Source organism: Apis laboriosa, unplaced genomic scaffold (assembly GCF_014066325.1).
Source record: "Apis laboriosa isolate Shangri-la unplaced genomic scaffold, ASM1406632v1 scaffold17_cov146, whole genome shotgun sequence".
In the NCBI taxonomy this organism is placed as follows: Eukaryota; Metazoa; Arthropoda; class Insecta; order Hymenoptera; family Apidae; genus Apis; species Apis laboriosa.
In genome coordinates this window covers 2,546,525-2,563,417 of record NW_025222181.1, presented here as the reverse complement: position 1 = coordinate 2,563,417, position 16,893 = coordinate 2,546,525, and the positions used below count along the sequence as shown (strand labels likewise).

Here is a 16,893-nt window from a genome sequence, read left to right as displayed (position 1 = left end):
TTATTATTTAATTGTAATTATAATAATAAAATTTCTATCAAAAGTTTTGATTAGAATTTTTATATGAAACTTATGATTATTTATTCTTTCTCTTTTATTTTAAAAATTCAAAATATTGTATTTTTATTAGTACATCAAAAATAATTAAAATTTTAATTTTAGATTAAAATTTTAATTTATCATATTTATTTTATACATAAATTTATATTATATTTATTTTAAAATCAATATTTAAAAAAAATTAATAAATAAAGAATTGAGAAGATAAATAATTTGAAAATATTGCTTTAATTTGAAATATTTTCATTTGGCGCTACTTCTGCTTTCTTGATTCTTTTAACTAGTAGTCATCTATATTCAAATTAGCTATTACCTTTTTTTAAGTATCCCTCGCGTGGTTTACGTGTTACAAAAAGTGATTTAGTGATTATGGGTGGTGAGGAAGGTTTAGGAGTGACTACGGGTCAACCAAATCTTTATAAACAAGATCTTTCAAAACTTGTAAGTAAAAAATATACTTATATATTTTTATGATGCAAAAGTTTTCATAATGTTTTATATAACCTCATTTTGTATTAGCATACTGTCATCATTTCTACTTACATTGAGTTAAATGAAAATTTTTATTAATAAATTTCGAAATATTATATGTTATTATATACTTTTTAAAATTATATTTTATTATAATGTTAGTAACATTATTAATTAAATAAATTAATTAGTAATTTAATTTCAATAATTATTAATAATATTTAGATTTGATATATATTATCATAATAATGTTATATATTTTTATTTATTGCTGAATTAATAATAAATATCTTATCATTGATATTTTTTTTTTATAATAGTTTCTTATAATATCTAAGAGTAAGTTAAAATGTGTTATATTCATTTTATATAATGTTGTTATAAATTTATTTGATATTAAAATAAAATATAATTTCTTTTATTTTAATTTTTTAAATTTTTTGTTTCGATAATTTCAATTATAAAAATTATTTTATTATCTTAATATATAAATTTATAAAACTTTTTTTTTAGGATGTTAGTAAATTAACTGCATTATCCCGTGAAGTTATCAGCAGACAAGCAACAATTAATATTGGTAAATATAATTTCTTTATTATTTTAATAATATATAAATATCATTAAAATGATATATAATTATATATATAAATATAAAGTTAAAAAGCAATATATTACAAAATAAAAATTTGAAATCTTCTGTAGGTACCATTGGCCATGTAGCACATGGAAAATCTACAATTGTAAAAGCTATATCGGGAGTACAGACTGTTCGTTTTAAAAATGAATTAGAAAGGAATATTACTATTAAACTTGGTAAGTAGAAATAATTTATATAAAGCTAATATGATTTGCAACATTTTTATGGATTTCATTTTGCATGTTTCTTATTATTGCTGCACAAGTAAGATTTAAGATTGTTGCACAAATTTTTTTTCATTTTTGTCTTATTATTCAATATAATATATTATCAAAATTTAAAAAAATTATAATAATTTAAAAATAATAAATATAATAACTGTAACAAACTGTAACTGTAATAAGAATAAGATATGAAGGGATGAAATAATGAAAATTATAAAGTCAATTATTATTATACATATTATACTATTATTATATATTACTCTTATAATATAATATTATTATTATATTATATTAGTATTATATATACTATTATTATACTATTACTATTATTATACTACTATATTATTTATTATATTACATATTACATATTACATATTATTTATTATATGTATTACTTTTTCAAAATATCAGTTGATATATAAGTTTGCAGATAAACATTTTTTTGTCCTTGCCATTTGTTCTTATTTCTATAATGTAATACTATAGTATAAACACTCATTAAAATAATCTAGGAAAATTAAAAGAATTTTTCAAAGAAAATAGTTAAAAATAAAATATAATTAGTAAATTTTTAAATTATAAAGGTTAAAACAAATAAATGAACGATTAGTGATTTAATATAAAAATAAATTTCATTTAGGATTATTTTAAACGTTTAATGAATTTTTTTACATAAAACTATTTTCATTTTAAAAAGAGCTATTTTCATCGTTTATTACATAGATGGCGTTAAATATATGAAGTTGTCGCCATTTCATAAAACACTTTCAAGTCGCGGGATCGAAAATATTTTATAATTGACATTTTCAAAAATGTTAGTTTATTTATAGCATTATGTAATTATTTTAAATATTAATTTTTATTTATTTAAATATAAATAATAATAATAAAATAGTTCTCTTATTTTTTCAAATTATTTCCTAATTTGTATTCATTATTTATTCATTATTGCATATTCTCTCTAAAAGAAAATAATTTTACTTTTTATTTAATAATTTCAGAGCATAATTATTTATTAAAATTATACTCATAATTAATATAAAAATATTAATATTAAAATATAAAAAAAATTTATGAAATATTAAATTTAGTAACACTTATAGAATAATAATGCATATCAAAATATTGATATAGTAATATAAAACAATATTTATTTATTTATATATATTATTGCTATTGTATTGTATTTATATTGTTTTATTCATATTTAATTTGATATATAAGTGATTTGAATACATTTTTCATTCATAAAAAATAAAATATATATAGTAATTAAATTATTTTACATATTTCAAAATAAAATAATTTTATATATTTAAAATATTAAAATTATTGTTATTGATTAAAGCATACCTTAATAAATTGATTAAAAATGTTACAAATATATATAAATATATATTTTAATAAACTATTGTTTTAATAAATTTAATTTTATGTAAGACATAATACGTGTATATATATTTTTTTTTTATATTATATGGTGAAATATAATTAAGGTAAGTATAATTATACTAATTATATTTTTAATTAATAAAATTTTTGTAATATATATATATAATATAAATGTTTGTATTATTTAATACAATAATATATATTTAATATATATATTTATATTTATATAATTATTATAATAATATATAATGTCTATTATTATTTAATGTGTATAATTATTGTAAATGTTAAATAAAATGTGAAATTATTATAATATGTATTATATATGTATATATGTATGTATGAATGTTTATATGTATGAATGTATTATAAATTTATTTATATATATTATGTATTTATGCAATAAAAATAATAATTATTTAAAAATTAATGCATATTTTATTTATTAAAATGATACATAATATATAATACATAATTTAGTTAATCATGGATAAAGTAAGTTATAAAGTTTAATAACTTATTTTTAAACAATCATATTTTGATAATTTTATAATTTTAATTATAAAAGTAATTTTAAATTAGCATTAAGGTATGCTTTAATTAATCAATTTATATATGTTTTAGAAAAATAACTATGATTTTATTTTATTATATTTATATTATAATATAAAAATTAAAAGTGAACATTATTGTATTTAATCAAATAGAAATTTCAAGTAATATCATTCATATTTCTATATCATATGTATAAAAATATTATTATATATGGCATATTTTTTTATAAAATATTTCTATATATAAATCATATTAATTTCTTCGTAATAGCATCAAATATATTTTTCAATAAATGAATGAGAAGAATGAAGAGGATTCAAGGGATTTTTGATGTAGAAGGTGATAACATTAATACTAAGAAAAAGGGGAGAAATGGTTACAAGTTAAACAAAATATGGAAAAATGTGACTGGAGGGAATGACATCCTTTAAATGTTTGGCATTACAGACACTCGTGCAGAGGACAGTACCAGAGGGGAACAAGAAGCAAATCTTGGCTACACAAGCAAAATGTCTACACGAGGAAAGAGACCAGCTTCTCCAGGATATGTTCAACCAACTAAACATCAGAAGCTTGATCAAAAATTTATTTTTCCTCAAAAAAATAATTATAATGATAATTATTTCTATGGTAAATCAAAGAGCAGCAATTCCAGTAATAGTGATGTTTTTTTTAAACAAAACAAAGAAGAAGAACGAACAATTAACAGAAAAAATTCGGACTATTTGGATAATCAAGAAGTTAGCATGGAAAATGCAGAAAACAAATCATGTACTGATAGTGATATTGAAAAATATAAAATATTTTGCAATTTAGGAAATGTTAAATTGAAAGAGCTTAGAATTATATTAGAAGATATAAAACATATGAATACAAAACATAATACTAAAAGTGGAATGAAAACATTATTATCAGAAACTGATATTTGGGAAGTAGAAAAAATTCTTGCAAAGAAAGAAATAAAAGGTGTGCCAACTTATTTAATCAAATGGAAAAATTGGGATTTAAAATATAATACTTGGGAACCTGTATCAAATTTAATAAATTGTTCAGATATTTTAGAAGAATTTGAGAGAAATAGATTACAATTACTTGAAAGTTTTAAACGAAAAGTAAATTTTTATCCAAATAATCAAGATATTGAAGAATTCTTAAATTATCTTAAGCGTGGAGGAAAGACATTAACATCAATTTCAGTTGAATCAAATACAATGTTCATTAGTATACTCAAATTTTTGAAACAAAAATATGTCAAAAATAGTAAATTGGAAAAAGTTATAAAACATGATATTCTTCGTATGTTAATTATTGATTTAAGGAAGAAACAGTTAAAATCTTTAGAAGATTGGGAAAATGAAATGAATATTATTACTAAAGGTAAACCATTAATACGAGTAGAGAATATAATAGATTTGGAAGGAGCACCTCAAAATTTTTATTATATAGAAGAATATCTACCTGGTAATGGAGTCATAATACCTGATGATCCACCTATTGGTTGTGAATGCAAAACTTGTAATTCCAAAACAAAGTGTTGTTTTGCTCAGGATGATGGATTATGTCCATACACTTTGAAACATAAGATTCGAGTTCCACCTGGAACACCGATATATGAATGTAATAAACGATGCAATTGTGATATAGATTGCATTAATCGAGTAGTGCAGCGTGGCACCAAGATGCAATTCTGCATTTTCAGAACTGCCAATGGACGAGGATGGGGTGTGAAGACTATTAAAGCGATTAAAAAAGGGAGTTTTGTTACACAATATGTAGGAGAAGTAATAACAAATGAAGAAGCTGAAAAGCGCGGTAAAGAATATGATGCCGCTGGTAGAACATATTTATTTGATCTTGATTATAATGAATCTGAAGAACAGTGTCCATATACTGTTGATGCTGCTATATATGGTAATATTTCTCATTTCATTAATCATTCTTGTGATCCAAACTTAGCAGTTTATGGTGTTTGGATTAATTGTCTTGATCCAAATCTTCCTAAACTTGCATTGTTTGCAACGAAAGATATTAAACAAAACGAAGAAATTACATTCGATTACATGTGTCAATCGTCAAAAAATAGCGAAAACTCTATAATGCAACGTGCATCAATGAAAGAAAATTTGAATGTATATCCAGAATTTCAAGAAAATGTACAATTATGCTCAGAGACATCAGAATCCGACTCATCGAACAATAAAACTTTATGCAAATGCGATGCTCAGAATTGTAGACGATATTTATTTTAAGTTTTTTTTTTTTTTATAAATTTATTGTATTAATATTTAAGTAAAATTGTATAAGCAAATAGTTTTAATTATTTTAATAATCTTCGGAAAAATGATGTAGACAAATGAAAAATTACTTTACTAGAATTAAATTTAATTTTGTTAATGATTATTTCTGTATTTTATGATTGAACAGTATATATTTATAGATTATATAATTATTTAAAAAAAATTTTAAATATTTAACAAATTATTATTGAGAATATAATTTTTACAATTTTATATGTATTTATTAGAAGTAATTATATATGTGTTATACTTTATACGTTAATATTTTTCTTATTGATACGAATTTAAAAAAGTTTAAAATAATGAAAATAATATTGGTTTACATATTCATAAATGTTGTCATAAACTCAACATTACAATATATCTGTTATTATCAATATAAAATTTTTTATAATCAAATATGTTTAACTTTAATATGAACATTCACACTATTTATTAAGAAAATATTAGTTAAAATTAAAGGATAATTATTTCTGTTATATGGTTATATACTTATAGTTTAAAAACGTTGTCATAGCAATTTAATATTGTAGCAATAAAATAAATTGCATTAATATATTTACACACTATCTTCTAAATATGTATGAAATTACATATAAATCATGAATTTCAATAATGTTATATATCATTATATATCATCATTAATATAGCTTTTGTATCAAAGTTATCAATTTTATTTTTCACATATTTTATATGTAATTATTTACAATGTTTCTGTGAAACTATAATAATATATTAAAAATATCATTTTGCTAAATATAGCATATAATTTTTTCCTTAATTCACATGATTAAATTATACAAATTATTTATAATATATAATATTTAATAAGATATTTTAATATAATTTTATTTTGTGTTTTTGTAATAATTTTTAATTCTAATTAATAAATTTCATATATATAAATATATATATTCATAAATTTCAATTTATATATATAATTGAAATATATATATATATATATGTGTACATATATATATATATATACTTATAAAAGCACTTGAAAGCAGAATCTTTAATATATTAATAATTAAAATCATAAATATTTAATATATGATTTATATTATTTAAAATATATATTAAAAATATATTAAAAATATATTTAAAATAATATATTAAAAATATATTAAGAACTAAGAATATATTAATATATTATATTAAGAGAACAAGAACAAGAAAGTAATTTTTAAAGATGTTATATTTTTTTATAAAAAAAAATTAATATATTAAATTAATTTTATTCATATTTTGATATTAAATAAATTTTAATTGTTCTATTAATATTTTGTACTTTAATTAAGTTCTAAACGGTTTTAAATCGTTTAAAAATATGCATAGGAAAAAATGTTTTTTTGAATATAAATAAATAATAAATGTATATTATTATATCAACAATTAATTTATATTTATTTCTTATGATTAATTCTAGTGATTAATTTTAATTCTTCTAATTTTATTTATTCATTAATAATAATAATAAAAAAAAGAAAAAAATTTATTAAAATAAAATTAAACAAAAGTATTTTAAATCTAAAGTAATATCGATTTTTTTTAATTTACTTGTTTCAGGATATGCAAATGCAAAAATTTATAAATGTGATAATGAAAAATGTCCAAGACCAGGATGTTATATATCTGGAGGATCAAGCAAAGATGATTCGTTTCCTTGTTTACGTCCAGTTTGTTCTGGACGATTTCAACTCGTACGTCATGTATCCTTTGTTGATTGTCCAGGTCATGATATTCTTATGGCAACTATGTTGAATGGAGCAGCTGTCATGGATGCGGCATTACTTTTAATTGGTACATAATTAAAATTCTATTACATTATACTTACATTTATTAATAATTATTTAAGACATTAAAATCAATAAATATATTTATAGCTGGCAATGAATCATGTCCTCAGCCTCAAACATCAGAACATTTGGCTGCTATTGAAATTATGAAACTAAAACATATTGTAATTTTACAAAATAAAATAGATTTAGTAAAGGAAGCTCAAGCAAAAGAGCAATATGAACAAATTTTAAAATTTGTACAAGGTATTTCCATTTCAATAATATTTTTAAATATTTTTTAAATATTTTTTAATATCTAATTTTAAATAATATTTTTATTTTATGTTATGTTATTAAATAAGTTTTTTTTTTTAAATTAGGTACAGTAGCTGAAGGAGCACCTGTAATACCAATTTCTGCACAACTTAAATATAATATTGAAGTCTTGTGTGAATATATTACAAAGAAAATTCCAGTACCTTTAAGAGATTTCACTTCAGAACCGAGATTAATTGTAATTCGATCATTTGACGTAAATAAGCCTGGTTGTGAAGTAGATGATTTGAAAGGTGGTGTTGCTGGAGGAAGTATTTTAAGAGGAGTATTAAAAGTATGTTATAAATAATTTTTTAGTTTTACTTACTATATAAATATAATTTCATTTATTTCTATTTTTTAGGTGGGTATGGAAATTGAAGTCCGCCCTGGATTAGTATCTAAAGATAGTGAAGGAAAATTGACTTGTCGACCTATTTTTTCACGGATAGTATCATTGTTTGCTGAACAGAATGAACTTCAATTTGCTGTTCCTGGTGGTCTTATTGGTAAATAAATTTAAATATTGAATAATAAAAAAAATATATTTGAAGAATATATATAAAATTAAAAATAATTGATAATATATAAACGATAAATTTTAAGGTGTCGGAACAAAAATTGAACCAACATTATGTCGAGCTGATCGTTTAGTGGGTCAAATTTTAGGAGCTGTAGGAGCTCTACCTAAAATTTTTATTGAACTTGAAATATCATATTATCTTCTTAAACGATTGTTAGGAGTGAGAACTGAGGGTGATAAGAAAGGAGCAAGGGTAATAATTATAAAATAAATAATATAATAAAAATATTATATTAAAATATTTTTTTTATAATTATGAAATATTTGATAATAGGTACCAAAATTATCGAGAAATGAAGTTCTATTAGTAAATATTGGATCATTAAGTACTGGAGGTCGTGTATTAGCTACGCGTGCTGACTTAGCTAAAATTAGTTTAACGAATCCTGTGTGTACAGAAATTGACGAAAAAATTGCATTATCACGTCGTGTTGAAAAACATTGGCGTTTAATTGGTTGGGGTCAAATTTGTGGTGGACAAACTATAGAACCAGTTATAGATCGAAAATAATTTTATGATTATTAAGAAGATTTAATATAAAAAATAAACTAAAAATAATTTCTACAACGTGAAATGTTGTTTGAAATCTTTATAATAAAGTATGAAATATATATGATTTATGTATTATTTAATATATTACCTGAAAATTTTATTTTAAATATAAATAAATATAAAATTTATAAATAAGGTTTGTAAAATATCAATTATTATTACAAAGTAAATATTTTTTAATATATTAACATAAATGGTAATTGATTAAGTTAATTAACTCTCTTTTGTTTTGTATATATAATATATTTTTTAATTATTTTTATTTTATATAAAAATAAATAGAAAAAAAAGATTAAATATTACCTAATTATATATTGCATATTGAAATATTTTATTTTAATTATGTTAAATTAGGTATAGATATATATCCTGGTTGAATATATGAAATTGACATAGAAACACATGCCAATAATATTGGTACATTTTCTGCATCTTGCATTAAACGGTGCAATTCAATTGGTTGTATAAATGAATCATCTTGTCTAAAACAAAAAACAAAACATGATTAAATTTTATAAATGAACTTTTAATAAATTTTAATAAATATATTCATTGTATATATAAAAAGTCTAATAAAAATAAATTACCTTATTACAATTATTCTATAATGTGGAAGACCAGGATTTGCTTTTCTATAAGTTTGTGTATTAGAATAAACATTGTATGAAATTTTATATTTATTTTTCTTTTTTCTTACAATTTTTTCTGGTGCAGACTTAATTATTTTAAGTTTATTAAAAACTTCTTCAAGACTATTTGCATTTTTTGATCCAACAAGAGGACTGCGTAATTGTCTAACTACTTGTATTTCATTGCAATCTTCAATTATTTCCTTTCCTATATCTTCATCTTCAATAGTGATTGTTTTTATTTCAAGCCATTTATTTTTTAATTCTAACCATGATGATGTTCCTGGTAATGTTTTAAATGATGATTGATAGACTTCATCATTAGAATTTGATATTATATTTGTATTTTTATGGTGATTTTGTGACCAATTTCTCTGACATGAATCTGAAACTGATAGATTTCCAGCTATGCTACAGCGTATCGATGTATTTTCTATAATTCTTTGATGATACAATTTTCTTAATGGTAAGAAATTTTGATGATAATTGTGATAAAACTGGTTTTGAGTAAAAAAATCTCTAATTACGTTATTACTCATATTTGGTATTAATAAATTATTCATTTGCATTGATGTAAATCTGTTATGATGAACAGCTGTATTATGATTATCAAGAGCAACAAATACATTTTGATATGCATTTCGCCAATATAGATTTCTACTATATGTATAAGGCGATTTATTATATATATAATTAGGACTAAAATTTGTATAGTGTTCATGTTGCATAGAAAAATAATTTTGCATGATAACATTGCGTACATTTGTTTCTAAGTTATGATCTAATATATTTCTTTTATTACTGTTGTTACTTATAGAAATATTGTATTGATGTACATTTTGAATTGCATTATTATTTGCATTATTATATATTAAATTTTGATTAGATCGCAATTTTTTATCTACTTGTTGTAAATTTTTTAATTTTTCACTTTCATAATGGTAAATTGTTTTAAGAGGTTTAATATTATGTGGTATGTAACCTCTTGATATTTTTATTGTAATCACTGATTGAAATGCAATATTTGGAATTAAATTTAATAAATCCATTCGTGTAATTGGTTTTGGTATCTCTTGGATTTCATCATCAGATAATTCTATCACCTTAAATTAAAAAAAAATTATAAATTTTCTTAACATTAATATTTTAATATTATATAATATTATTAATATTATTAATATTATACAATATTAACAATTATAAATATCATTATACCTCGTGTTTTGATTTCTTAAATTTATGTTTTTTTGAATAACATTCAGAATTTTTAATATTAGGATCTAAAATATCAGTAGTTGATAATTTATCTGTTCTTCTAGGTACTAATTTAACATTGCGTTGTATACGCGATGCTCGCCAATTTGTTGATACATTATTTCTTTTAATATAATCATTCATGTGATTTGTAACAATTCTGATATTACTTAATAAAGTCTCATCTGATATAATTTCTACTTTGGATTTTTGTTTCTTTTTATCTTCATTTATATTTAAATTAGTATCCAACTTTTTTTCTTTTTTTGTATTGTTTTGATATTCAAAATTTGTAGATTGAGTTTCAATATTTTCTACTGAACAAAGAAGATTTTCTATAACTTCATAGACACTATTTAATATATTTTTATCTTCTGTTGTATCTTGACAAATTTTTATGGAAAAATTGTTAATATTTGTATCAGTTTCTTTTGTATAATTAACAGATTTTTTACTATTATGTATATTTATACAATCTTTATTTTGTTCTTGAATATCAGTCATCCAAAGACCATTTTCAGGTTCTACAATAACTTTACGTTTTTTACCAGAATTTTCATCACTTTTTGCATTCTTTTCTGAATTATAAACAAAACGTTGTATACGATAACCATGTCGTATCAATTGACTATAAACTCTATATTCTTCCAATGAACATTCAACATTATCAATTAAAAGTTCATAGGCTTGTTGAATAGATAATGATACATCATTCCATGTAAGTTCTAAACAATTCTAAAATAGAATAATGTTTTACTTTTTTTATTGTGTTTGAAAATAATTTTTGTAAATATTATTTTATAAAAATAATTATTTTGAAATAACATACAGTTTCTAAAAGAAATAATGCTTCTTCTGGTATTAAATACAAAGTACCACTTTTTTCCAAACCAAAACTACTCCAATCTTGACCAGAATATTTTTTTACTTTCGCCCTTTTTTGTGCAGGTAACCATTCTGCACTAGCTAATTGAGAAATACGATCTACTCTTTCTATGGCTATTAAATTTTTTCTAGTTATAATACCCTTTTCAATTTGCATATTTTGAAGCCAAGAATTATTTGGTTCAAATTGTTTCATTTCAGACTTTGGAAGAGTTTTAACTGATTTTTCATATTCATTCCATGCATTATATTTCAAACCTTTATTTTCTAACAATTCCTCTGCCCTGAAAGATATCAATTTGTAAAAAAATATTACATTAACCTTATATAAAAGAAATTATTAAAAAAATAATTAAATTTATATTATTAAAAACTTACGTTAACATATTAATAGGAATACTTTTTGTTCCTTCTGACATGATGCTGTTTCTTTCAACACAATTTTAAAAAATATTTAAATTCAATCATTCATTACTTTGGTAAAGTTCATTGATTTATTATGTATATTGTTAAAAAATGATTTAAAGTATTTATGAAATTTTTTTAAATTGTGTGATTAAATATAAAATCTAAATCTTTACTAAATAAGAATTTTTATTACTAAGAAGATATATTAATATATTTTATATATATATATATATATATATATTATAATTATAATATAATTGTAAATGTAATTGTCAAAATAATTTTTCAATCAAATTCATCTTGTTTTCTTAAAAAATTTATGCAAGATTGAAAATATAAATATTTATACATATATATAATAACTTAAACTCAAAAATGTTTCATTTTTTAATTATTTATTATTATTCTAAAATTATTTAAATTTTATTTTTTTTTGTTCTAGTAAATTTTTTTTAATAAGAGATGAGATTTTAACTATATCTATATTTATAATTACATTCATTATGCTATTTAAGATATAGTTTCATAGCTTTTAATTCTTTTTTACTATTGGATAACTGTAAATAAATGAACGGAACTATCCAATTAATATAAAGTATATGATAGTTACATTTAAAAATAAAAAAACCTCGATATATTTGCTGTAATATGTATATATAATAATCAATTTTAACTGATATATATATATATATGTATATATATAGATTATAATTGACGTATATGACAAAAGTAAAATATCGATAATTTAGAGTGATGCATAATATATTCTTTCGAGATTTTATATATCACACTTTTATGCATCATCGATGGTAAGTAATGTTAATTCACTCGATTTGTTTCATTTTTTATAATGTGATAATGTAAAAATAAATAATTATGTGAATATATATATATATATATATATATATATATATATATGATAATGTGTTTATATTAGTTATCAAGTGGAAACAAGATACTTGACACGTATAAATGATTATAATTCGTTATACAAGCATTTTGGGCGTTACAAAATACTACTTTATTGTGCAACATAAGTGAAGTATTGATATCTTAAACTATGATTGTGTATTGTGTTATTTTTTCGGAACTCGTTGATCTAACTGTCAACTGTCAATTCTAAAAAGCATTGAGATGTTTTCTTTTTTTATTTGGTTTTAATGTCGTAAGTGAAAAAAATATTAATAATTATTGACATTTATTTTATGTACAAAACATATATTTGAAAATATTTGATAAAATATTTATAATAAATTTTAAAATGTGATGCATAATAATTAATATTTTAATATAATTATTTATTTTTTATTTATTATTTTTAAATATATAATTATATTAATAATAATATTGAATACTATTTGATACATAAAATTTCATATATATATTTAGAAATAAAAATGTTTAAGCAATATATATTTATGTATAATAAATTAAATTTTTTTAATTAAAATATAATTTTTTAAAAATAATAACATATTGTATATTGTAAAAATTCTTAAATATTTTATTTTAGACAATTAGAAAAATGCTATGGCGTCCTCAGGATCACATAATGGGGATGCAGAAACTGAAAGTGATAAGTTTGAAGGATCTAAAATTGATCGACATGGTTTTCTTCAAGATTCCAATTGTAGCTCTGATAGGTAATATATAAAAATATATATATATATATAATATATATATTAATATAATAATTGAGATATTTGAAAATATTCATATGATTTATATCAAAATATGTTTAATATTTACAATATTAGTCTCAGTAAACAAGGTTTACCACCAGAGGTAATGCTAAGAAGAGAACGAAAATGGATACAAATGTTAAATAATTGGAGTTATTTTATGAATACAAATTATCGTAAAGTCAGAGAAAGATGCAGAAAGGGTATTCCACCTTCAGTAAGGCTTCGTGCATGGCTAAATCTTTGTGGAGGTCAATTGTTAATGGATACGAATCCAAATTTATTTGAAGAATTGGTGGAACGATCTGGTGATCCAAAATATATAGATGATATTAAGAAGGATCTTCATCGCCAATTTCCACATCATATAATGTTTATTGGAGAAGCTCCTGGGCAAGAAGAATTATTTAAAGTATTGAAAGCTTATTCTATTTTAAATAGTAAAGTTGGTTACTGTCAAGCCCAAGCACCTATTGCAGCATTTTTATTAATGCATATGCCAGCAGTACAAGCATTTTGGTGCCTTGTTGCAATATGTGACAAGTATTTGATTGGGTATTATAGTCAAGGAATGGAAACATTGTTACGAGATGGAGATATTTTATTTGCTCTTCTAAAAAGAGTATCTCCTATTGCTTACAAACATCTAGTTAGTATATTATACATTTTATACATTGTTTTATAATTAGAAATTAAAATATATCTATATTTTTGATAATCATTTTAGAAGAAACAAAAAATGGAACCAATTTTATACATGACTGAATGGTTCTTATGTGTTTATACACGAACACTACCTTGGGAAAGTATTTTACGAGTATGGGATATGTTCCTTTGTGAAGGTGTTAAAATTATCTTTAAAGTTGGACTAGTTTTATTAAAAGGCAGCTTAGGTCGTACATCTCTTACTAAACATTGTCCAACAGTTTATGAAACTCTTCAAGTATTAAGAAATCCTCCTCAACATATTATGGAAGAAGAAGCTTTAGTTCATCAGGTAGAATATTTCGTTTTTTTTTCTGTATATATATATATATTTTATTATAAATTCAATATCATAGATTCGAAAATTAAATATAACTGAAGAAGATTTTGAATACGAACATCAACGTCAAGTAATGTTAAAGCGGAAAGCAACAGAACAAACATCTCTTTCTACTGTTAATCGGACAGATTGATAAAAAAAAAAAAAAGAAAGAAAGAAGAAGAAAAAGAAATAGACAACATGTAAAATGAATAATGAGCTTACAGGTATTATTCCAAAGTGTGCCTTCCTTTTTATGTATATTTCATATTGTACAGATCATAAAATATATTCAACTATACTTTTATAATACATAGACATACATACAGGAAAGTTTGAAAAGTACCTTTGAAAACATCTTTTTTACAAATTTAAGTAATTTTTGAATGTAATTACATACACACACATTCCTCAAATAGATCACACAAAATAACTTATTCCTATTTTCTCTATTGTAATTAGAATTGCAAAGATGCACAATATTTATAGATTTTTATAATATTGTAGATGTTTAATGTTGTATTATTTCGAGTATATCTTTAGTTATATACATACTACACATAATTTTATTAATATTTATGTACAAAAATAAATAATTGTAAAACATTTTTTAAGAACAAAATTAGAAATATTATATAATGTTATTGATTAAGAATTGTTTTGTTTAGCTCAATGTTGTTTTTGTTAAATTTATCTAACTGATAACAAATGATATAATTAAATAGATGTTATGAATATATTTTGTCTCATTGTTTAGTTTTATTTTATTTTATATATTATAATTTAATAATAATATAATTATTATATTAATATAATTAATATAATAATTAATAGCTAATATAATTTAAAATATAAAATATAATCTAAAATAATATAGCATTTTTTTACAAATTAAGTTTACATTTGTTTTCTTATATATAATAAATTTATTATAAATTTATTTAATTATTATATATTTATCTTATTATTGCATTATTTTTATTATAAACTATTTAACAGAATTTATATAATGACTTATAAATTTATCTAAAAAATTGTTACGTTCAGTAGCATTCATAATTATATTTGTCAGATAAAAGAAATCTTCTTGAATATTTCGCTCGGGAAGTACATCAAATTGAGTAAATTTCGGTAAGAATAGAATGCTTATCATAAATACAATTGCTATAGTAACAAAAGTGCTTATGGCTACAATGAGAGGATTTGATAATTGCGTTTGGGTTTGTGCAACTTTCGTATTGTCAAATGCAGGAATAGACTAGAAAGAATGGTAGAAATGTCATAATGAAGAGATTAAAATAATAATATAATACTTTTTATTTTTTTTTTTTAATTAAATGAATTAACTATTTGCAAATAAAATAAGAAAATATTAAGAAATTATAGAAGTTTACTTACAATTGTTTTATAACCGTGATTTTTTTTGAATTCTGATATGAAAGTTTTTAATGGAAAAAAATAATATTCATAGAGAGGCTGCTTGACCGGAAACTCTACATGAGTTTGACTAATTTGAGGTACTTCACCAGAAGAGAGTGCATTAGTTAATGAAGATAAATTGATTGTTGATCCTTTTTCTAATGCGTTCTTATACATAGCTGCCAATTCTGTTTTTGTAAATCCAAGTATTTCTGGTTCTCGTACTTTAGTAATGATAGGAACGTGAGACTGAAAAATCAGAGATAGATAATTTTTTAGTGATTTTATTGATAAATAATATAAATATATATGATTAATAAAATATGATTAAAAAAATTATTTATTTACCTCATAATAATGCGGAACATCTAAATCAATCTTTTTATTAAAAAAAATATCATATTGTTGAAAACTATGATTTTGATGTTTTTGCATATTTCGCTGTATGTTCATATTAATTTTTTGAATTTTATGATTTTGTTGATCTTCATTCATATAAATTACATTTTTATAATCATTATTTGATGATAATCGATCGTAATTATTGATAGAAGAAGGAACATTAAATTCTTGAAGTTGAAGCATCACATTTTGAAGATATTCTCCACTCGATTCATCATTTGTTTTTATATTTCTAATAGAATTGAAAAATATTAAAATAAGATAAATTAACTTCATTATTTTCTTTGTATTTATTTGATATATCATTTTATATATTCTTATT

General features: G+C 20.9%; 4 protein-coding genes across 5 annotated transcripts; 2 read left to right on the top strand and 2 right to left on the bottom strand.

Moving 5' to 3' along the window:
* Positions 1 to 383: 383 nt before the first annotated feature.
* LOC122711772 (histone-lysine N-methyltransferase Su(var)3-9-like) lies at positions 384 to 8,927 on the top strand. Its single transcript, XM_043930809.1, has 10 exons — positions 384 to 501; positions 1,045 to 1,108; positions 1,234 to 1,344; positions 3,787 to 5,250; positions 7,206 to 7,439; positions 7,523 to 7,681; positions 7,798 to 8,027; positions 8,097 to 8,241; positions 8,339 to 8,508; positions 8,590 to 8,927. The coding sequence occupies exons 1-10, from the start codon at positions 430 to 432 to the stop codon at positions 8,824 to 8,826; spliced, it is 2,886 nt and encodes a 961-aa protein (XP_043786744.1). The 5' UTR covers positions 384 to 429; the 3' UTR covers positions 8,827 to 8,927.
* Positions 8,928 to 9,052: 125 nt separating this feature from the next.
* Positions 9,053 to 12,197, bottom strand: LOC122711676 (protein PF14_0175). Its single transcript, XM_043930678.1, has 5 exons — positions 12,015 to 12,197; positions 11,581 to 11,920; positions 10,713 to 11,486; positions 9,456 to 10,600; positions 9,053 to 9,350 (listed from the first exon to the last, which is right to left on the bottom strand). Exons 1-5 carry the CDS (start codon positions 12,053 to 12,055, stop codon positions 9,209 to 9,211), a joined length of 2,442 nt encoding a protein of 813 aa, XP_043786613.1. The 5' UTR covers positions 12,056 to 12,197; the 3' UTR covers positions 9,053 to 9,208.
* A 551-nt stretch (positions 12,198 to 12,748) lies between these two features.
* Positions 12,749 to 15,095, top strand: LOC122711685 (TBC1 domain family member 10A). Of its 2 annotated transcripts, XM_043930692.1 has the most exons (6): positions 12,749 to 12,853; positions 12,982 to 13,209; positions 13,558 to 13,687; positions 13,802 to 14,375; positions 14,454 to 14,723; positions 14,788 to 15,095. In XM_043930692.1, exons 3-6 carry the CDS (start codon positions 13,575 to 13,577, stop codon positions 14,902 to 14,904), a joined length of 1,074 nt encoding a protein of 357 aa, XP_043786627.1. In that variant the 5' UTR covers positions 12,749 to 12,853; positions 12,982 to 13,209; positions 13,558 to 13,574; the 3' UTR covers positions 14,905 to 15,095. The 2 variants fall into 2 exon arrangements, with proteins under 2 accessions (XP_043786627.1, XP_043786628.1); XM_043930693.1 differs by lacking the exon at positions 12,982 to 13,209 and having other exon boundaries at positions 12,758 to 12,853.
* A 637-nt stretch (positions 15,096 to 15,732) lies between these two features.
* Positions 15,733 to 16,877, bottom strand: LOC122711710. The gene is made up of 3 exons (XM_043930723.1): positions 16,518 to 16,877; positions 16,149 to 16,418; positions 15,733 to 16,008 (listed from the first exon to the last, which is right to left on the bottom strand). Exons 1-3 carry the CDS (start codon positions 16,875 to 16,877, stop codon positions 15,739 to 15,741), a joined length of 900 nt encoding a protein of 299 aa, XP_043786658.1. The 3' UTR covers positions 15,733 to 15,738.
* Between the last annotated feature and the right edge of the window lie 16 nt (positions 16,878 to 16,893).